The sequence below is a fragment of the Crassostrea angulata genome, chromosome 5 (assembly GCF_025612915.1).
Source record: "Crassostrea angulata isolate pt1a10 chromosome 5, ASM2561291v2, whole genome shotgun sequence".
Taxonomy (NCBI): domain Eukaryota; kingdom Metazoa; phylum Mollusca; class Bivalvia; order Ostreida; family Ostreidae; genus Magallana; species Magallana angulata.
In genome coordinates, this window is record NC_069115.1 from 5675038 (window position 1) to 5699046 (window position 24009).

Sequence of the window (24009 nt, forward strand, 5' to 3'; positions counted from 1 at the left end):
GAATATTAAGAGGAAAAAGACACATAATTGATGACTGAAGTATTATGCCAATTTTAGATAGCATTTAAACGGGAAAATGCCCCCCCCCCCCCCCTTCACTTTTTTGCGCAGTGAAAATCTTACTGAAATTTACATACAAAAAAATGAAATAAAATGGAGTTGTCCCAAAACGATGCTACGTGTCTGGTGGCTTGTGCAGAAATGTGCAGCAACATTTCTCAGTATGCAGTAATTCATTAATTATATCACCAGAAAATTTACAAAAAAGACTATAAATTGCCGCCTAATCTTTAAATATCACCGATCGTTTAAAACGTTCATTTATAATATATATGTTTTTAATATTCCAATAAAACAATCTAATTTTAGACGTACGTGTGACATTTATATCTCTCTAAATTAGACATCTGGCTACCAGTTCGGGCTCGGTAGTCAACCGGATGTGCCGAACAATATTGGCGCGTAATTTTAAAGAAAAAATATTCAGTGCACTGTAAATACCAATATGGAAAGGAGAGAAGAATTGCTCCACATTTCTTCCAAGAATGCATCCAAAGAACTGTTGGTTTTCGTTTCACACGTAAGTTCAAATAATTCAGGCTTGTTTCACTTTGCATGCCGCCATTCAGGCATTGCTAATTTGGATAAAAGTTTGAAGTCACTCGGGAGTGTTTCCCTTCGCTCTTCGTAAAATCAGGGACGTATATATATACATGTATACGTTCCTGGTAAAATATGATAATAACTAATAGGATTAGCAATTTTTTACAGCTGACTTAGTAAGAGGATATAATAGATTTGAAATACACTACAAAAAATGGAAATTCAATACTGCTGAAATGTTTTGTGATCATGGCGATTAAAATTTTTATATGAATCATTCACCACAGGGGCTTAAGTGAAATAAAAGCGTCATTAAAGTGTTGTTTTTCTTCGAGGTACACAGATTAAATCATTATTTTTTAAACACAATTAAGTCCTTGTGATTCCAGTCAGGCACCTGAATTTTTATCAATCAGTTGCTCAATAAGCCAAATATAAAAAAATTCTACTTCCTCTATATATAAATGCTCATGTATTTCATTTTGTATATACATGAATTACATGTAGCATGTTTACATGTGTAGAGGAGGTAGAATTTTTTCAATACATCCAAACCTTTGGTTTTAGAACAAATTTATCGAATAATGCATATAAAATTCAGAATTTTCAATCAATTTACAAAACAAAATAGCAGATACTTAAATGAGTTTATTCCAGACTTGTGTATAATTTTAGCACAAGAAGAACCTGACGGACATATTTGATGGCTTCACTAAGAAGCAGATGGAGGAGTTGTGGGCGGGTGTCAATCAAATGTGTGCCACCACCCTCCTGACCCTTGACCTGGCCCAAGATGACCAAATGGAAGGGGTGTGTATTAAAATTTGGAGATGGGGGTGGGTTGCATTTTCATTTTGCATTGAACAGCAATGACTCCACTTTGGCAGGGACATTATGGTATATGTTTATCAGCAGCTGCTGTTTACATTATCACTGATGTAATGGTTCTATTTTATCACAGACAGGGACTTGTATACTAAGATTAGTATTCAAAGCAGACATGAATTCATAAATACGCATTATTTCCTTTTTATTTCTGACTATGACCTTATTATTATTTTTATTTCTAGGAATGCATTTAAAAAAAAACAAATTGCTGTGCACACTTGTCAGAAATATCTAATGAAAGAGGTAAAAACAAACTGAAATCAAGGCACACATATTTCAAAAATCATTTCCCTGTGTCATTTTGTTGTTATATGCGCAAACCATAAATTGTATTTGTTGGTGCGGTAACAGCATGGACTTCAGGAAAAGGAGTAAGGATTTTTGTTGGGGGTTAAATGACACATGTCTGATGTGCATGCAAAGTAAGACAGCACTATCTGTGTAGGATAATACAGATACCCTTTTATTCCTTGTTGATTGTATTTTCTTTTATTTCCCTATTTAAGCATATTACTACAAAGTCTACAATGTGTAGTTAATGCCTTTAGAAATCCTTGCAATCTTAATGCCTTGATTCGAAAGCAACTGACTGTAACTTTCTCGACTGGTATATATACCCCAGTATCAGTTGAGGAAGTGATCAAAACTAATATGGCGACCAAATGCTTTAATGAATTCATATCTGCTTTTAGTTTTAGTCACTGATATTGTTGATATCAATCATGTAAGATTGCATCACCATGTTTTCTTTCACTTATGTCATAGGAAGCCTTGGTGGCCTTCCAAGTTTCAAGTTAAATAAATCAATATTCAGTTTTCAATTGATATATTAATTTTGATTTGATACTGTAAACGTACTATATTTAGCGTGTACGATATTTGGTGGAATGTGATTTTTCAACAAGCTAGCGTTGATTTGATTTTTTTATGTACCTATTTATTTATGTGTGTGTAATTATGTATTTTAAATTTGGCAATGTACTTGATTTAGCGGACACATTTTTTCTGCCAAAAACGCTAAAATAGAATACACAGCCAAATGTACAAAACCTTTACAATATATTGGAAAGTGATATTAGATAATGGTTATAAGCAGACAATGGACTGGTTATTATTCTGGTTGACTGGGTCATCGTTTCCTTTCAGGAGATGCGGGCGGTCCTGGAGACAATGGAGTGTTTTGTGATGCTGGCACAGACAACAATCAGACAGTCCTCCCCACACATATCACCCGACCTCATGTCTACCACCTGTGTCTTACATGGTGAGTGGGGAATAAAATTGATTCAACTACTTGTAATTTTATTGTGTCTATCTGATCAAACAATAATTACACAGCCTTAATTCCCATCAGCCAAATTAACCCATTGTGAATACACAATTTCAAATAAATTTATTTAATTTCAAATATACTGATTTTTCATTTTCTTGCAGTTCTAATTTAAACCATTACAATTTGTACTTTTTGAGAAATCATGATGTTTTTGCACCATGGATTAAAACGACTTAAAGTATAAATTTACTCATTTACAAATTTACATATGTCATCTGAATATCATTTTATTGAGGGATGGGCAACTGTTAGTTTTTTTGTAGAGATAGGATTTAATTATCAGGAATGAATCACAATTATGTGCATTATTGTATGTTTGCCCTGTGTACAATTTCTTGTTCTCTCTCTCTCTCTCTCTCTCTCTCTCTATTATAAAAGATGTTAAGTCTATATATAAATATATATATATATATGAATTGTCCAAAGTTTATTTGACCTTTGTCCTCAGAGCTCCTCCTACACATGCCTGACTCAGCGGACCGACTGAGGAACAGCGTGTCCTCACTGTTTGAGGAGTGGTGGAGGCTGGGACTGAATGGTCGGTTTGACCTGGTCACTAACACCCTCATCTACCTGTTACAGAGGAGTCTATCCACCAGGGGGGTAAGTCTAATGTCTGCCTTTTACAGAGGAGTCTGTTCACCAAGGGGGTAAGTCTAACATCTACCTTTAACAGGGGATTCTGTCCGCCAAGGGGGCAAGTCTAATGTCTGTCTGTCTGTTTGTGGTGTCTGAGAATGAGTCGTCATAAATAATTGCATTCTGTGAAGATTTACTATCTCATTTTGAATTTATGATTAAAACTTTTTTGAAAAATGCTTTCTTTTATTTAGGGCAGGGACGATACTTTACTTAGCCAATTCGGTACATATTACGATACATGAGATGCGATACGATACATATCACGATACATTGCAATTTAATGAAAACATAAATAAGGGCTTAAAATTTATTGAATAGTCAATGTATTACAGCATGTCCAAAGTGATTTCATTATATTTAAAATGAGCCTTACACAATTTACAAATTACTTTAGTCTTGTTTTCACTACTTTTTCATAGACAAGTAATCCGAAAGTTTTCCACACTCCAGATTTAGCTTCTTAACAGTTTTGACAACTAACTTTACAAGGTTTTCCACCATTTTTGTACTCTCATATTAGGCGTGCAGACTAAAAATAGCTGATATACATGTATGAAGCTCGGATATTTTTTGGAAAATAAAAAAAAGTTGGCTAAGGTATGGTATCATTGTATTAATGGTAAATGTATCAATCCAAATATCATCAAAATAAATACCGTGATGCATCGGTGGATCGTCCCATCCCTGCTTTTATTTATCGATGATATATGTTTGGCCATATTTTCTGACAAATTGGACTAATGTGAGGCAAATTTTGTGTATGCTTGTTGGTTTGTTGATTTTTTTGTTTTTTTTACAGGTTTAACTTATAAGTTAAATTTTGCAGTATTTTTTTCTGAAATGTCCAATGTTTTAATTGCTAAACAAACAGGTTGTTTTTTTCTGGCAGAATGCAAACAGTGTCAAGAGAGTGTGGGCACTTCACTCAGCTCTGGAGTTGGTGGACATGACCAATGAAAGTAGTTCCCTGTTTTTTGATCTTCTGCAGCAGACTGTTGTCAATAACAACTATTTGGGAACAGAGGAGGTTTGCACTCCGTTATTATAAATGTGCTTCAATGGTACACAATGATGTATATTAAGTCTGCTTTGTTCCTTTTAACATGTAAAATGAAGACAAGTCCTTTTGACTGTTACAGGGTCGTCGATTTCTGGGCTTCATTATGACACTGGATGGTACCTTGACTGGTTGTCTTCACAAGTGTATCAAGAATCACATCCCCACGGCACCCAGGTAAACACATCCCCACAGCACCCAGGTAAACACATCCCCACAACAGCCAGGTAAACACATCCCCACATCACCCAGGTAAAAAACATCCCTACAGCACCCAGGTTAACACATCCCCACAACATCCAGGTAAACACATCCCTACAGCACCCAGGTAAACACATCCCCACAACACTCAGGTAAACACATCCCCACAACACCCAGGTAAACACATCCCCACAGCACCCAGGTAAACACATCCCCACAACACCCAGGTAAACACATCCCCACAACACCCAGGTAAACACATCCCCATGGCACCCAGGTAAACACATCCCCACAACACTCAGGTAAACACATCCCCACAACACCCAGGTAAACACATTCCCACAGCACACTAGTAAACTCATCCCCACAGCACTCAGGTAAACACATCCCCACAACACCCAGGTAAACACATTCCCACAGCACACTAGTAAACTCATCCCCACAACACCCAGGTAAACACATTCCCACAGCACCCAGGTAAACACAGCACCCAGGTATACACATCCCCACGGCACCCAGGTAAACACATTCCCACAACACCCAGGTAAACACATCCCCATGTCATCCAGGTAAATACATCCCCACAGCACCCGGGTAAACACATCCCCACAACATCCAGGTAAACACATCCCCATGTCATCCATGTAAACACATCCCCACAGCACCCGGGTAAACACATTCCCACAACACCCAGGTAAACACATCCCCATGTCATCCAGGTAAATACATCCCCACAGCACCCGGGTAAACACATCCCCACAACACCCAGGTAAACACATCCCCATGGCACCCAGGTAAACACATCCCCACAACACTCAGGTAAACACATCCCCACAACACCCAGGTAAACACATTCCCACAGCACCCAGGTAAACACAATACCCAGGTAAACACATTCCCACAGCACCCGGGTAAACACATTCCCACAACACCCAGGTAAACACATCCCCACGTCACCCAGGTAAACACATCCCCACATCACCCAGGTAAACACATCCCCACAACACCCAGGTAAACACATCCCCACGTCACCCGGGTAAACACATTCCCACAACACCCAGGTAAACACATTCCCACAACACCCAGGTAAACACATCCCCACGTCACCCAGGTAAAAATCTGCATAAAATCACATCCTTACATCATCAAGGTAAAAATTTGTGTAAAATTACATATTTACATTAATTAGGTAAAAATCTCCATAAAGGCATTTTATCTCCGCTCCCTGATAAAATAAAAACAACCCCAAAAAACAACTTGTAAAAGGAGATCCTTGCATGATGAGATGGATTTTTGTTTTTTAAAAATATTCCCTATACATACAGTTGGAATTTGGAGAAAAATCTTGAGGTAAAAATCATATATTCACACAACTTTCCTGGACAAGGAAATTTCTGCTGCACTAAAGTAAAATCTGGATAGAAACGCATCCTGATTCAAGTTGATTGATAGATTTATTTCACCATATGTGCGTGTGTTTTATTGTAATTTTATTTTGTGGTGTTTCATTGTAGCTCTTGGTTGGAGAGATTTGGTGAGGTGTATTTTCGAGCCTGGTCCATAGGATCCAACCTCACAGAGGTAAGAGGAACAACCCTGCATCGGAGGTAGGGAGGTTTCTAGGAGTAAATTAGATCCTGGTAAGGCCTGGTTCATGGTTCATCCCGCCTCATGGTGTGATGCAGATTAGAAAACTATAACCTGTTTGTTTTTGCATGAATCACCGAAGCATTTTAAGTGTTTATTTTGTCTGGTGTTAATTTTCCTTCTGCTGTTTGTCAAAGTAAACTTATCAGAATATATTTATCAATCATCATGCAAATATACAATTTATGTAGAAGTGAAGAAAATTTAATTGTGTGATTATTTTACGACTTTGGCCTTCACCTGGACCTTAAATTCGTTATTCCTCAAGTATTGTACAATACATATGATATTTTACCATGATACCTATTGATATAATCTGGTAAGAAACATTACTGATTTATATTTTAGTATTTGTTTTAATTAAGAAGGTGTAAGTGGTTTGATGAAGTTTTGTCCATTTACTAAATGGTTATTTTTTTCTTACATACAGAAGCTAGAGACTGACTGTATACAGGACCTGATGAACCACGCAGTACATGCCCAGAAGTCTCTGGCCCTGGCCCTCAGACAGGTAGGTACGAGTAGGTACACACAGTACACACCCAGAAGTCTCTGGCCCCCGCCCTCAGACAGGTAAGTACAAGTAAAGGTATTACTCTTGACTGTGCATTCTATTGAGTATTGATGTTCTATTCTATTGTGTTTTTAGAAAAAGTTGTCACCGATTCAAGTACATAACTAAATATCATGCATATATGTATGCAAATAGGTATGGTCAGAAATGCAGTGATACAAATCTATGCTCACCTGTTTCAAAATTCAACTACAGCCAAATTCCATCCCTGCAAGATTTTTCTCTATTGAGTATTTTATGTACTGCAGGTTTTGACGTACTTCCATCAGCAGAAGAAGAAAAGTGGAGTGGACACCATGTTGTTAAATCTGTACGAGCCATTTCTTTGGAGGTCCCTGAAGGTTTGTATACAGCCTTGACTTATTGAGAAATCATTAGGCACTTCTGTAAATGTTTTTTTTTAGAACACAAAAAGTAATGTATACACATAAACACACAACTTTTTACTTTGGATAGAAATTTTATGTAAAAATATAATCCTACATCCCTTCCTCCATTAAAAAAAAGAAATATTAAGAACAAAACGGAGGAAATCAAAATTTCCCCAGGGCCCCATCCCCACTAAATATGAAGGCCCAAATATGGGATACAGGGTGTTAGCCAGCCCCTCGAAAGATATCCCATTATAATTGCATTATACGAAATTTCCAATTAATAAATTTTTAAAAAGAGATCAGAAGCAGAGTAAACCAAAAAAGAAATCTGGCTTGTACAACTTGAGTTGAGTGGTTCTCTGTTAAACATTTTCCGCTCTTGTAGGTGGCTAACCCCGACGTGCGAGGTAATGCAACCTGGGTACTAGTGGACGCCTTCCCTCTCCTTGACCCAGATTTCAACACGGAGGAGAAGGACACTCTGCTCCAGAAACAGTTTGACCTCCTACTGGTAAGGGCTAACAGGGGATAGAAGAAACTGAGAAGGGATTGATTTAATGCAGCTACATGTGCATTTATAAAGGTTTCTTTATTGGTTTTCTAAAGGAGTAACTAATATGACAAACTGGTACAGAATAAAATCTTATGACTTTTAGACTGATGTTCATTAGAAAAAACGTGTACATAAGTTAAAATACATGTGGCTGCGGATGTGAATTTGAATTACCACTGACTGAGAAATCTGTAGATTCCTAATTAAACGCGAGTAATTAATATCGGCATAAAATCGCGAGAAGCACATCTTGCAGATTTTAAAATCTCACTTTTAATTTTCAATCATGTTAGCTAAATAAAATTATGCAAACAATTCGATGTTAGCAAATTTATATTATCGCGATTTGATGCAAACCAGTTGAATTGTGAGCACTCACGTAAAATGAAGAAGGTTACATGAATAGGATGTTACATAATGTTAACATTATTAGAAGGTTACATGTATAGGATGGTACATAATGTTACCATTAATGGAAGGTTACATGTATAGGATGTTACATAATGTTAACATTATTAGAAGGTTACATGTATAGGATGGTACAGAATGTTACAATTATTAGAAGGTTACATGTATAGGATGTTACATAATGTTACTATTAATGGAAGGTTACATGTATAGGATGTTACAGAATGTTAACATTATTAGAAGGTTACATGTATAGGATGTTACAGAATGTTACTGTTATTAGAAGGTTACATGTATAGGATGTTACAGAATGTTACTATTAATGGAAGATTACATGTATAGGATGTTACATAATGTTACCATTATTAGAAGGTTACATATATAGGATGGTACAGAATGTTAACATTATTAGAAGGTTACATGTATAGGATGTAACATAATGTTACCATTATTAGAAGGTTACATATATAGGATGGTACAGAATGTTAACATTATTAGAAGGTTACATGTATAGGATGTAACACAATGTTACCATTATTAGAAGGTTACATGTATAGGATGTTACAGATGCTGTTGGAGGACCCCGTCCCCGGTGTCAGGAGCCAGGCCGTGCTGGGGGTGTTCCGAATCATGAGCCTCTTCTGGGAGCTGATGCCCTCCGTCACCATCAAAAACATCATCACCAAGGTGATCCAGGACCTGGCGTTTGATTCGTCATCAGCGGATGTCAGAGAGAGTGTTGTCAAGGTCAGGGGTCAAGATATTTAAATGTGGACAAAATGTAAATAGAGAGCTGTTATTGTGTTCTTTTCCTGTAATGATCCATGGATTCTCTTACTATTTCAGTTTTTTTTTTGTACTTTTAAGGTTTCCTCATCATACATATTATATACATTATTGAGCTCTGCGATATCATCTAGCCCAGCACAGTTTACAAATGTATTATCTAGTTAATTAAGTAAATGTCATCAAAGGTGTCTCCTTAATTGATACGTTAAACATACAATGTACTGTCGGTCTCTGTAATTTATTAGTGAGCTAGATATGTTTTACAGGGTCTTTTGATACTTGTGTAAGTTTAATATCAACAAAGATGTATTTTCCCTTGGTATGTCATACAATGTAGGTCTCATTATGATTTATTAATAAACAAGATACATTTTTACAGTCTTTATAAAGTTGATATAGTTAATGTTATTAAAGTTGTCTCCCCCTTTTACAGGGCCTGATCACCCTGGTGGACAATCACCTCTGTCACCTGATGCTGAGGCCCATCCTCCCACAGCTACAGAGCCACATCCACGACACCTCAGAGAAGGTTCGAGTTGCCATGGTAAACCTCCTCCTGAAGGTCAAAGGGGTCAGGGCTATCAAGGTATAACTGCATTTATCACTAAAAGTCATTACACTGAAGAACAATAATTCATTACATTGAAGAACTATAATTCATTATTTTTGTGACATGATCAGTTCCAGAAATATTGACTGTGCTTGGATTACTTTGAAAGCGGAGTTTGCCCAATCATGGCAGTTCATTAATTTTGACAGTTCTGGGAGGTGGTTCCAGTGGAGCACCTGTTAGCCCGCCTGGAAGTGGACACCGCCCCAGTGGTGCGGCGCCTGATGACCCTCCTCTTCCCCAGCTTTCTCCCCCTGGACAAGAGTGAACAGGAGCAGATCCCCCGTTGTGTGGCCCTCATACAGACTAACCCTGGGGCGGCCCGCGTCTTCTTCCGTAATGCCCAGCACTTTATGGATCTCCAACAAACAGGTGAATGGCTGTGAAATCCAAGGGAAGCTGCCTTGGCTGCTATGTTCTTGCTGTTAATTAACTACTTGTATAAAAGGGAACTGGTGAACTGTTTGTCACTTTCCAATGAAATACCTCTACTGGACCTAATTTGACCTTGTCAATTTTTTCTTGTTCATAGTGTCTTATTTGACTTGCTTTGAAAATAGTCAATTCTGGTGTAGACTTGGTTAGAACAATCTATGCTTTTTCAAAAACTGTTTGACAGTTTATATTTTTAACATTTTATCTCCGTTTTATATATGGTCAAATTTGTTAACTATTTGATTTACTCCTCTATTGACTTTTCTTTGTTGTAAACAGCCGGCTACATGATAACTCTGTGTAGGAAGATCTTGGAGTGTATCAGAGACGAAAGGATAAGACAGGAGTCCCAAGATAACTCGCTGAGTGATACTCAAAACAGTAATGAGGTGAGATAACTCACTGAGTGTTACTCAGAACAGTCTTATTAAGTGATACTCAGAACAGTGAAGGGATGAGATAACTCACTGAGTGATACTCAAAACAGTGATAAGGTGAGATAACTCACTAAGTGTTACTCAGAACAGTCTTATTAAGTGATACTCAGAACAGTGAAGGGGTGAGATTACTCACTGAGTGATACTCAGAACAGTGATGTGGTGAGATAACTCACTGAGTGTTACTCAGAACAGTCTCATTAAGTGATACTCAGAACAGTGAAGAGGTGAGATAACTCACTGAGTGATACTCAGAACAGTGAACAATCTAATTAAAATTAGATGTTAGATTACTCGCTACACTTTCTGTGGCAAGTAAGCGAGCGAATCTTACATCTAATTTTAATTAGATTGAACAGTGAATGGGTGAGATATCTTATTTAATGATACTCAGAACAGTGAATAAATGAGAAAACTCACTGAGTGATACTCAGAGTAGTAAAGAAATGAGAAAACTCACTAAGTGATACTCAAAATAGTGAAGAGGTGAGATGACTCAATGAGTGATACATGGGACACTTACGAGGTCAGATATCTCATTGAGTGATGCTCAGAACTCTAAAGAGGTTTAATGAAAGACAATAACATCAAGTCAATTGTAGTGCAGGATTAAAGATAACTTCACATAAAAAGTTTGTAGGTAACGAGATGATATCTGCTTTCAGGAGGAAGATCTGACGGTCCACAATACGGCGGTGATGAAGGGCTTCATAGAGATCCTAGTGATCATGTGGTACAACATCTCCACAAAACTTCAGGAGGTAACGTTATGGAAAACAAATTAATTGTTAGTGTCCTGAGCCAATAAACTCAAAATATACATGAAGCACAGACTATTATGTTTATAATTTGCTATGGGAAATGGCTCAATTTCAAATTAAGTTATTGTAACTGTCTTGATAAGAGGTATTTTTTTTTTTTTAGAAATGCATGATTTTGTATTTTCTTTTCCCATAAAGACTAGACATAAGAAAATTGAGCAAGATCTTCAGCAGAAGTTTTGTCTGGCTGTGCCAGAGATGTTAAAAACATTTGAGGTAAGTAAGGGATCAGGAAAGACATGAAATGGAGTTGGAAGGCATGGCTTACAAAGAAAAAAGTGGCTCACTTCATTTTGAAAAATTTACAACAAAATGTTAATTACTATTGTAACATAATTGACTTCAACTATATAATTTGTGGGAAAGTTTTATTTTTGACACAAACTAAGCCAAAGGAAGGAAAGTATTTTCAAAAAAATTATGAAAAAATAAATATACTTTTGACACTTTTGATATGACTTACCCCTTGATATGAATGTTACAGGAGATCTTATTGGTTGTTACTTTTATGTTACATTTGGATTTTGCAGGATCCCGAGATTTCATTGGCTGTTATTTTTATGTTACATTTGGATTTTACAGGATCCTGAGATTTCATTGGCTGTTATTTTTATGTTACATTTGGATTTTACAGGATCCTGAGATTTCAGTGGCTGTTATTTTTATGTTACATTTGGATGTTACAGGATCCTGAGATTTCATTGGCAGTTATTCTTTTGGCTGGACACCTTCCATCAAGTTCTGTTCCTGTACTCAGGTAAATATAAATGTGGTACACCTATTCACTGGCCATGAAGACAATAACAAGCTTATTGCCCCCATACTGATAGACAGCAGTTATTTCCTTAGGCACATCCAAGAAAACAAGTACAGCAAAACTCGGTGATAACGAAGTCACTGGGACCATACAAATTACTTCGCTATATCCGTAATTCGTTATAACCGTATAAGAAATTCATTAAATTTACATAGCTTGGGATCCAAGATGACTTCACTATATCCGTAAATTCGCAATATCCGTGTTCGTACTAAACGAGTTTTACTGTAGCTGCAGCGGGGGACCAAAGACTTGGTTTTGTCTGAAAACTGGGGTACTAGTTGTTTCATTCGAATGAAACAGACTCAACTAGAAAGATATTTAAATTCAGTATTAACCAAGAATGTATTTGTTTCTTGAACATTTTCCTCCATGAGACACATGTATGATCACTTGGATGTATTTTATTTATAGAGTACAAGCTTGTTGATTTTTAATTTATGCTACATGTATCATATCAAAGATGTAAAATAACTTATAAAAAAAAGTAATAGTTAATATGTGAATCCAGAAAATTTTCTGAGAGTGGGGAGGATCCGAGTAAAAATTTAGTAAGTTTGGGAAGGTTCAAGAGTGGAACCCGAAACCCCCCCCATGACATAACTAATAATGATTAGGTTTATTCATGGAATTGTTACAAAATAATTAGACTTAAAATTGCAAGTATTGTTTGGGAACTCTTTACTGGAAAGAAATATATTTAAAGAAAAAAAACCCACTCCAAAACTTAACAAATAATAATAAAGTCACGATGAAACAATTAATTCTTCTTTTTTTAAAAAGCCTCACTCACATATCACTGTCATATGTTGTTAATTAGTTCATCTTTCAAATGCATGGAAGTCTGATCAGCATTTAACCTAAACTGTTTACAGTTTATCTACTGAACATTTATAAGTTAAGATTTCTGAAATATTTTCAAGTGCAGCTAATTAAAATCCCAAACATGATCCAACAAAAGCACTAGTGGCATAAGGTTGCGCTCCTTTATTATAATTATGACTTCTTAGCAGAAGCTCATTAATCTGGAAATTCGGAAGCATCCAAGTGTTTTTGAAAAAGCTTCTATACAGCCACTAGCGCTCCCCACTCTTGTGTGACTTATAACTGCATCTAGCTGCTCCTTAATTCACAACTTCAGACAGATAAACACTTTCTAAAATTTTGGTTTAGTTCTTACTATATACAGTATATCAGGTTTTTTCCGCGTCAGGTTTTTTCCGCGAACCAGAGCCTAGAACGGTATATAAAATTTACGCGAATCCAATTTTCACTATTTAAAAGTCACATTGTAAATATAATTTACGATTATTTAAACCTGTGAGGAAAGAGGGGAAAAGTATCTAAATTGTCGCTCTTTGTAATGAAAAATTCGGACAATGAATCCATTTACACGTTTTCCTTAATGTGAAATAATTACCGATAATTATTTTCGGAGATGCAAACAGTCATAAATAAATAGATCATGTACTGTTACATGTACCAGTGGCTTAAGTATAATTAGCCATCGGTTTATGCAAGGAAAGCGACCGTTTTAATTAATTAGCTTGTCAATGGATTATTAAATAAACAACGAGGCTTACAAATCTATTATCTGGCACTAGTCCTCCGATCCCGCATTTTGTACCTCTAAGTAAACTAACTAAACACAGTTCACCATACTTTTATTTACCTGTACATTTTACCAGAAAAGAGAGAACTCTATTACAAAAACGAAACTTTGTATCAAATTTACGCTGATTTATTTTCCGCGATTCGGAAATTGTTGCAAACAAAGCAGAAATTGGATACACGCAAAAAAAACCTGATATACGGTATAAGGAATAAGGAATCATTCTTTGAGTATTATGAGGTGATAATTTTGGTTGGGGCATGATCAAATCCAATAAAGCCCGAAGGGCTTTATGATAGATTTGATCACGCCCCGACCGAAATTATCACCTCATAATATTCAAAGAATGATTCCTTATGACTTATATTTATATAGTTTTTAGCCATCGTACGATTAAATATTTAAATATAAATAAGCAAACCCTGCTGGCGCCTCAATTTGGTGTCATTGTATTATGGGTTATATAGTACAAAATCGATACGTAGTGTTATCTCAGGCAAAGACACTGGAAAATGTAAATATAGTCGTATAATGTTAACATATAACATAATATATTCATGGGTTAAAAAAAGCCTATTTGATTATCAAAGTAGCTATCAGATGTTTGTGTGAATTCAGAGCCTGTTGTTTACAGAATGTTATAATGTGAATGTTGATTCTGAGCCTGTTCAGTGTTGTTTACAGTATGTGAATGTTGATTCTGAGCCTGTTGTTTACAGCCGCAGCTGTCTGTCCAAGCTGAAGAAGATGACAACAGAGACTGAGGAATCTCACTACGGCTGTCTGCTGGAGGCCAAGTGTAAGTGGAACAAGATGGCAGATCTCCTGGAGCTTCTACAGGAGTGGATCTCAGCCGGCTTCAGGGGTGGAAAGAAAGAAAGTACAGCCAAGGTAAAGAAATGTCACCTGTGTTAACTTCAATTTGTTTGGATTTGGGTTTTTTTTTTACTACAAAAAATGTTTTTGTCCCCTTGTAGTATATAATCTGTATCTTCATTGCTTCTGTAAACGTATTGTATTTGGTGTGTACAATATTTGTCAGATATTGAATCTTCATCATGTTAGGGTATATCTGGATGTATTTGATTATGTTGATTTAGCGAAAGCTGCTTTCCACCAAAAATGCTTAAATTAATTGTGGGCAGATTTAAAATTAACAATATCTTATTATTAATCAAGTTACGCTTGTATTGTGCGCAGGTGGATTGAGTTGGTGAACGCTTTCTTTACTTTTCTATTGGCCGTTGTTCCCATTGGCTCGTATTATAGAATCAGATCATTTCTATTATTATAAAACCTGGTAACTTTTGATTTTGTTTCTCTGTGGGTCCGGCGATTTTGTACCACACAGTCAAATTTGATATGCTCACAGTATACAATCATGGTTCCTATCGCTCTAAAGTTTTGAGTGTTTTTCCAAGATTGATTATAAAAAGTTTGAAGGCTGCTTAAAAGGGTTTTGCCTGCATCAATAAAGCAGTGATCATTTTCAAATTTTGTAACCAGATGCAAAATTTAGGGATCGCAATTTGATCAGGGAGGTCAGTTTATCTGCTGATTTAAATCGTAGTCCTTTTATAACAGAAGGGTAAGGACAAGAGGAAGTCGGTGACGTTCGCGGAGGAGGAGAACCAGTATGGACCGGTTCTGGCCGCCCGCTATCTGACCTACCTGATCACCCATCCAGTGTGTCGGGCGGCGGTTCTATCCCATCACCCCCGGGAACTGATCCAGATACAAGAACAGCTACAGGAGTCCATGGTGAGGGATAAGTGTTTTGTGATAGAATTTGAAAAGTTGTTATTTGGGTCAATATTTGATTTAAAATTTTATGTTATGTTTTTGTTCATCTGAGATGAGTGAGATACTTTGAGTTGTTTATCTTATTACAACGTGTCAGCTTTCGTTTGTTCCAGCTTCATATGGGTAATAGATTGGACCAGACCGGTGACTTTCTGAACGACGATCTCCTGATTCAGTATTTTGTGATGTACTGTAGACTCACACTGCTTCTGCAGGATCAAGCACAGGTATGAACAAAAGTACTGTACACTAATTGTTTAATACAAGAAATCAGAATTTATTTCATCACGGAAGATTTAATCCTTTTGAATAAATGACAACAGACAAAACAAAATTTACAAGATTTGTTAATATGGAGAAAGGATGCACCATTAACTTCTCATAAAATGACAAATAGTAAACTAAAATTCTGCTATTTAGTCAGGTCATTCAGGCACAAATTAACAGAAGTATATTGCCAAAGAGACTGATATGTTTTGATTGACAGGAGGACTTTGATGGTCTCTCGGCCCTGGTATCTGTGATGGAGTGGGCTGAGGACAAAGTTCTACTTCACATCAACTCCAGCGGGGTGGAGGAAGAGGGCAAAGGTCAGAGGAAGCGCTCCGTTACTTCATCCGCAACAAAACACAGCTTGTGTGGACAGGTCTTAAAGGTCAGTTGTTCAAGTCCATCAAGTATGGTTGTGACACCGAGGCAAAGAGGGTTTTTTTTTTTTTTACTTAGCATTTTATTTTATTTTGTCTTCAGAGCTTTCTACAGGTGTGCAGTAACTGTTTGTTGGTGGGACTGGGAACTCCAGAATTTGTGTTGAAACTTTCCAACTTCTGTAGAAATGCTCTTAATGAAGGTATGATTTTAATTGCTATGTTTTAAATTTTTATATCTTAGACCGATTGTACATGTCATTACATTTAAGCACAATTCAATTTCTTTTTCTTCTTTAAGTTCTTGTACACCAAAAGATGTGTTTCACATGAAAGTTTCAAAGAATAAAGCATTCACTAATATACCAAATTTTTTTTCCAATTTTGGTTACTTCTATAGATGAAAGATTTCTTTGTTTAGATGAGAAGTTCCTCCTGTTGTCTGACATCACTTCCTGTTTGTACCATGTGACTGAGTTTGTCGTGAGTCTGGAGGAGGAGAGCGGTGAGCAGAGCTCGGTGGTTGTAGATCTCGTCACCGACGTCCTGATGTCAGCTCAGAGGAAGTCTCAACAGACCACAGACACAGAGAAAGCGGTAACTAATCAGGGCACAGAACTCCTCTGTAGGATCAGAAACAAGTCACTGAGAGTTGATATGTTCATGTATATTTGTTAGTGTTGAAACGAATACCATAAATCAATATACGAATATTCGTGAGTGCTATTCTATTTGTAGATGTCATCTATAAGGTATTTAAGCGTGTTTGATAGTTTATATTACTATGTGATTGTATGTGTAGAATGCTTTAACAAGTCAGTTTGAAGTTGACACTATTAGTATCCATTGAATTATAGGTGCGCATTTACTTTTTATGCAAATAATGTTTAATGTAATTGTAACTACCGGTACAATCAAAAGATTTATTATCTCAATTTTTAATAAAATACTGCAGTCCTGGCTCATGTATGAGACAAATTCGTAACTTCGTAAGTCTGTGCAAAGATTTCCGCCATGTTTAATTATAGCATTAAAAAAAACAATAAAGACATTAATTCCCAGAAAATGTCCTGAATATTTAAAATTAAAGAACAAATTATATCGTATATCTGTACCAAAGACAATGCATAAAGATATTCATCATGGTTTGATGTAAACTTTTGCTTTTTAGTTAAAGAAACTTTTTAAGATTAGTCAATATTTGTAAATTAGCAGCCCAGTCAGAGATATTGTTTAAAATCTGTACATTTTAAGTCTTCAAAATGTTAAAAAAAAAATTATTAAAAATAACAAGAAAAAAATCCAAATTTTTTAATACATGTATTGTGATGTTCCGCATTAAAATCACTGTAAATCAGAAATCTTTCTTTGATTATTTAGGTAGAAAAAACAACCTGAGTAACTTTTTACCCCGCCTTTAATTAAAACCACCAGTTAAATGAAAAAAGTAAATACATGTACATTTTTGTGTTTTCTGTTTGTAGATTGGTGCAAATATCAAGGGCCCGGTCACGGAGACCCTGACCTCTGTATACAACAGAGGGGGGCAGCAGACACTGAAGCAGAGCCTCACGGCCGCCCTCATCACCACTGTCATGGACGAGATGACCCAGGCCAGTGTCAAGGTCAGGTCAAGGTCAAAGGCTAATTCTTCATGAATATAATAATGTAGCCAAATATAGTTTACCCGGTAATTATGAAGCTTTTTAGATCAGACTGATTTACAAAGGTTTTTGATTGATAGTACAATGTACCTGATCTTGACATTTTGATGATTACATAATGAAGAAAAATACTTAATATTATTTACGTATTAATCAATATTGATAAATATCATTCATATACAAGCTTATTTTAATTGTGCATAGAATTTGTTTCTGCCAAAATCCCAGAATAATTAATCAGTAAGGTTAGTATTTGTTGGAAAAATTGTAAAAAAAAAAAAAATGCATATTATGAACATATATCTTTGTGCAATTCCCTATATATCTTAAAAGTAAGATTAATGTTTGCTATAAACTTCTAACAGTTAATTTTTTTATTTTCGTACATATTTTAACAGGACGTTTTGGAGGGAGTGACAGAGAGCCTAGACAGCCTGCCCCCTGTATCCTCTCTCCTCACCGGGGTCATCAGCAAAAAACCCAAAATATTACGGTAAAAACTACAGTTATAGCCATTTAAAAACACTTTTAACTGTAAAACAAAGTCACTAAAAGAACTAGTCAATCTTGTCTTAAACATATTTTGTTTCAAAAGCCATGGCTGAGACATGTGCCATTATGAAATTACATAAATCTTGCATGAAAACTAATGGAAAATTGCCAATATACCTTTATATGGATGCATGTGTAATCTGTATCACTGTCCACACTGACCTCAATTTTACATGATCCTAATACAGTATAAATCTCTTTGTTTTTGTTCTTCTAATACATTCTATTGTATCAATGTCCTTTTTACCACAATTTGACCTGATCTTCATTCAGTAATCTCTTTGTCTGCAGTAATTTCCTGGAAGAGTTGGAGTACAGAATCAAGAGTTGTCCCGCCCCAGATCTTAACTGTCTACACGGCTGTATTCACCTTGTCGCCACAATCGCCAAATGTAAGAAAAAAGGTGTTAAATTCAGGTTCCAGGGCCAGAAAACTTCAATGAGCACACTTTTGATCTCAGTTACACTTTCCTGCTATATATATCTCCTTTTGTAATAATGGGACATACGATCAAGTTTGAATATGTCTTGAATATTCAGGCCATGAGTAGGTTTTTATATCATGTTTGTAAAAATAACTCTGAGATCAATTGTGAGCTTGTTTTACGGCTCCAGTGCCTGTTTTTGACTACGTATAAAAAGTCAGTGGTAATCCAATTTTGTCTTGCACGCTAAATGACTTGCAACAAGCTGTGAGGCGAGGGCGTGTTGCCTTTAGATTAGATGCAAACTAAAAGGGAATTGCTTTAAGAGTAAACTTGATATATTTCCATATATTATACAACTTTCTAGTCTAAAGTACTATTACCTACAGTTACCATGAATTTCACTAGTATTAAAAATAAGGCCATTTTTATACCCCCGCAAACGAAGTTTAGGGGGGTATATTGGTTTCACCCTGTCCGTCTGTCTGTAGACGCAACTTTGTCCCCCCTATAAAAATTTTTATTACTGTATGGAACAGTTCGAAAATTTGTACATAAGTTGAACACCATCTGAAGATGTGCACCTACAATTTTTTTTAAGATCAGACAAGAATTAATGATATTATGACAGTTTTCATTTTCCTTATTCTATATATTGTACACTAATGTTGAAAAGTAAGGGAGGTAATCCTTACAGATTTTATTAATTAATTAATAGTATCAAAACACTCTAAAATATATTTATAAAAATACATCACGATGGATGTTATTTGTCTTTATGTCTTAATTGATAAAAAAATTATTTTTTATAAGTATTCTATCAACTGACAATGCAAAGATTTTGTTTGTCAATGATAAATTCTTAGGGGCTAATAAGAACATCAAAGACAAGCGTGGCTTAATTCATTTGTCCCAAGGGAGCCATTATCTGAGCCATGGTTCAGATGGAGCATGTGTTTAGGGGAAATTGATAATCTGTAAAATGGATGATGGTTTTGGGGCCATTTTAAAACTGTTAAATGTAAACCAAAAGTTCTATCATTGTAAGGAAATAAATAATATCATTATTTATAAAGAAGTTAAACTATTTTTAGAGGTTGTTTAAATTTATTTGTCAAGTAAGTTGATGAAGTGACCCTATTGGGCATTAATTTAAATGAAATTCAAAATTACTGATATGATTGTAGTGTTTTGGCAATTTTAAAATTGTTTGTAATATTAAATTTTCTTTTTTACATATTTTTACATAGTATGGTAATTATGGTAATGTTTTGGGAGTTTATTAAATTTAACAAGCTCATCAAAGAAAATCATAGTCCTATGGGATCAATTTTCTGATATGGAGTTCCATTGTGCCATAGGAGAAAGTGAGGAAAATTTGAAACAACTAATTGCATCTGTCAAGACTCTTATTAGAAAGATATTGAAAGTTTTATCAACAGAAGAGCATTGCTTGGCTACCGGTATTTCCATTTACTGCAAAGGGAGGGGTTATTGTCATTTTGTTGGTTTCTCTTTAAATCAATTAAATTAAAAAAATAAAATATATCATTAGATACATACGTTTGTAAATGTATTACTGTTATAGATATGTATTTACAGTGAAATTCTGACAATTTTGATTTTAAATTTTCTTTAACTAATTTTTTTTTTTTTTACAATTCTAGAATTTTTTTTTTGTATGTGTTCCAAACCTTTATTATTCAATTCAATTATTTGTCCCATAGCCTTGCGGGGGTATTAGTCCCATTAGGACAGTTCTAGTCTGTCTTGTATTTATTTCTAACACATTATTTCTGTAGAGTTACAAGTATTATGTATTCTTATTGTAGGTAAATCAAGTTCCTCAGGTCTACATGAATGCCTTGTTGCAATAGACACACACTTCAAAATTTTTGATCCACCAGAAGATGAAGAAAGACGGTAATTAACTAATGTTTGTATAATTGATCTCTGATCAGAGGATTAAGTATTGAGACACCCATTTGAGAACTTCTTTGTAAGTCTGAGAAATAAAAAAAAAAACATTTATGAGGGTATTCTTTATAAAACTGGTAACAGATTCTTTGACCTACCAATAAAAAAGATATTTGATCGAAATGTTGATGATTATCTCATGGCAGTATTAAACTTTTAAAAGAATTTAAAATAGCCTTAATCTTTCCAATAAATTTTCTCTGATTTTATCTTACTGTTTTGGCAGGTATGTGTATGACAACGTAACTCAGAAATTGGAAGAATGTCAGAAAATCTTAAACAGGAGTTAGGAGAACGCAGAACAAGAGGGAGAAAATCTCAAACTATTGGTTAACAAACGTTTCAAGTTAGCAACTTAGCATGCATGTATGTTTTCATGATAAAATAAAGTCAGAAAGTTTTGATCATTATACGATTAGTTAATATTATTGTTAATGCATATTGGAAAAAGAGAAAAAAGTGAGAAAAAGTCCAAATAACATTGTTACAAGTTTGGTTATTTATTGTTTTAAACCACTAAAAATTAGATCAGATGTACATACTACTGTATCTATGATTATGATAATATATCTATCATAATTCACAGCTGTGTGTACATGATACTAAATATAAATAGTTATGAAAAATCTGACTTTATGAAAGAGAAATAAACACTGTTTTTATTGAACTTTAAAGTTTTATTTTTTTTTCTCAATGAGTTTTTACAAATTCCAACAAAATATCAAAGAAATGTGGCCATGGAATACAACAATAACATCCTTTTAAGATGTGTCTGCTTCATTGAAATCAAATCACCCTTCAATGTACAAATATTAGAAACCACAAACGAAGTGTAATAGAAATGTGTTAGCTGTACCCCTGTCGTTGATACAAGGAAGCGCCTAATGCTGCAAATTCCATATATAACGGATTACTTAATTTCGCGATTCCACTATTTTGTATCAAGTATCGAGGTTATAAAGTTGCAAGCACCATTTTACTGTTATAATTTCCTAAAATTCAAAATTCTAAAAAAAAAAAAAAAATAAGATTCCAGACATTTTAAAAAGTCGCGAGGATTGCGTTTCGCGACTTAACACAGAAATTAAATACTCGTGTCTTATTAAGAATCTGCGGTATTAACCGAAGTCATGACATAAGTCCAATCCCACAGTATCTTATAAACACAGGTTCATTCACAACTATCAATGCACTTCACTTCAGCAACAGGTTACTTCAAGGTAACTAATGATGTAATGAATCGAACACTCCCTCCAACCAAACCTCCCGAGAATAATCACGTGACACATTCTCCTAATGAGAGAATAGTTCAACATGTCCACGCGGAAACCGGGGTGACACTGGTCAACACAGATTATAAATCCGTAAATAGATTGCTGTGAAAATAATATTTAGGATGTAGCTAGATAGGACTGATAAACTGTCCCAGGGGCAATCGGTAAATTATCTGCGATGTCTTTTCTCACAAACACCCCCAACCCCCGCCCGTCCTGCAGACTGCTGAAATGTCCAGTATATCCAAGAGAGCGCAACGCTCCCCGTGTATGCATCAGGTACTGGCTCTCCTGTATGTGGTCCGCCAGAATCACTTCCGGTTTGATGGTGCTGACGTCATAGAGGAACTCCTCGGTCAGTGAGCTGATGGTGTCTGAGAATGTCTGCTGTTCAAAGTTCTGTTTGGAGAAATCCACCTTTACACAGTCTAGATTCTCCACTAAACAAAAAAGTTTTTATATTACCGGTATCGTTCAGAGTTTATACATATAATTGTAAAAATTGATTTTAAAAAATTGGACAAAAATAAATATGAAATAAAAATGAAAACTTCATTTTTCAATTATTTTTTTTTACCGGTAATTAAGATTGTTTTCTATATGACAAACTGATTCATTGTTTTTATTTAATCTACATTGCAATTACATATAGTGTTATAAAAGCGCGCCAAATGTACCTGACTTTTTTCGTTTCAACATTTGCTTTCGGTTCATTTTTGTTTTTGTTTTTTGGGCATTGTTTAAATGTTATTTATTTTTTTTCTTATCGTTTAAAAAATATTCTCTTTATATGGGTGAAATATCGCAGAATGTCTGAAAATTATATCGAATATTTTTTTTATAAAGATTGGGATTGTTAGGTTATTTAAATCTTAATTACATGTATATTGGTCGATGTATACATTTAGGGTCAAACGTTTAAACTAGGTGTATATATTATATACTTATTTCACGGTAAAATCATAGTTTTAAAACTGTAGTTTTCAATTCACAATTTAATATCTAAATTGTGTCAAATTTCAATATGGAATACAGAAAAGTATATTTCTTAATGTTTCTCTGTAGTTTTCTTTTGAATCATAGACTGTTATTAAAATCAAGTCGATCGTATGAAGATAATAGTTCGAAGATCATATAACTTGTCAATAAAATCTGCTGACACATATTAATTATAGATTGTATTGAGTAGTACTGTTTTCCTATATGAAAAAAAATATTGGCCACAATAAGGCGTAGAAAGTCTTAATGAATGGATACAGTCAATTCAATCTGGAAATTGGCTAGGACATAAAACAAGTGGAAATGTGTCAGAGGTCATATTATACAAGAAGCAGATTGATGAAAAGTATTTTACGCATTTTCATCCACAACGTATGGATGAATTTAAAAACAATATGTTACATGCTTTAATTGATGGCCCATAAGGGTATATTGCAAAAGAAATAATACACAAACCGCTGGGTAGTGTAATATTGCATTGTACTACAAGTTTTATTTTTTTTTTTTCAAACGAGACTTACACACGATTTGAACTAAAAAATTTCATGTTAACTTTTATATTTTTTTTTTATATGTATTTAATAATTAACTTAAGCATTTTTAATTCTTGGACAAATTTTGATTTTTTCTTTTCAATTTTCAAACAAAACACGGAGAACATATTTCATTGTTATGTAGACAAAGCTCAAACCTTGTTCTTGTTTCATGAGTGACATGTGAAGGTTTCATTCAAATCAGCAAAGTTATTTATGAAGACAACAAATTAGTTAATTTTATCACGATTTATTTAATTTCATGTATTTTTAAAAAGAAATTTGGAAGCGAAAACTTGAGTTCTGTGTACATAACAAAGAATGATATGCTATG

At 34.9% G+C, this 24009-nt stretch overlaps 2 protein-coding genes across 2 annotated transcripts; one reads left to right on the top strand and one right to left on the bottom strand.

The window, feature by feature from the left end:
• The first annotated feature begins 425 nt into the window (after positions 1–425).
• LOC128184809 (condensin-2 complex subunit G2-like) lies at positions 426–21909 on the top strand. The gene is made up of 28 exons (XM_052854399.1): positions 426–580; positions 1279–1413; positions 2638–2755; positions 3273–3427; positions 4356–4493; positions 4606–4700; positions 6239–6305; positions 6802–6882; positions 7194–7286; positions 7705–7830; positions 8848–9027; positions 9503–9655; positions 9829–10051; positions 10394–10503; positions 11217–11312; positions 11511–11588; positions 12059–12129; positions 14521–14692; positions 15386–15562; positions 15718–15831; positions 16092–16259; positions 16355–16454; positions 16673–16848; positions 17736–17876; positions 18314–18408; positions 18759–18859; positions 20725–20815; positions 21096–21909. The coding sequence occupies exons 1-28, from the start codon at positions 506–508 to the stop codon at positions 21157–21159; spliced, it is 3393 nt and encodes a 1130-aa protein (XP_052710359.1). The 5' UTR covers positions 426–505; the 3' UTR covers positions 21160–21909.
• Positions 21593–22857, bottom strand: LOC128183694 (uncharacterized). The gene is made up of 2 exons (XM_052852807.1): positions 22821–22857; positions 21593–22583 (listed from the first exon to the last, which is right to left on the bottom strand). Exons 1-2 carry the CDS (start codon positions 22855–22857, stop codon positions 22261–22263), a joined length of 360 nt encoding a protein of 119 aa, XP_052708767.1. The 3' UTR covers positions 21593–22260.
• Between the last annotated feature and the right edge of the window lie 1152 nt (positions 22858–24009).

Excerpts from the sequence above, each read along its gene's own strand:
- LOC128184809 (XM_052854399.1), top strand. The coding sequence starts at position 506 with ATGGAAAGGAGAGAAGAATTGCTCCACATTTCTTCCAAGAATGCATCC. Across the intron at positions 581-1,278 it reads TGTTGGTTTTCGTTTCACAC|CACAAGAAGAACCTGACGGA; the intron begins GTAAGTTCAAAT and ends GTATAATTTTAG. Across the intron at positions 7,287-7,704 it reads TTCTTTGGAGGTCCCTGAAG|GTGGCTAACCCCGACGTGCG; the intron begins GTTTGTATACAG and ends CCGCTCTTGTAG.
- LOC128183694 (XM_052852807.1), bottom strand. The coding sequence starts at position 22,857 with ATGAACCGAAAGCAAATGTTGAAACGAAAAAAGTCAG. Across the intron at positions 22,584-22,820 it reads GTTGAAACGAAAAAAGTCAG|TGGAGAATCTAGACTGTGTA; the intron begins GTACATTTGGCG and ends TTTTTTGTTTAG.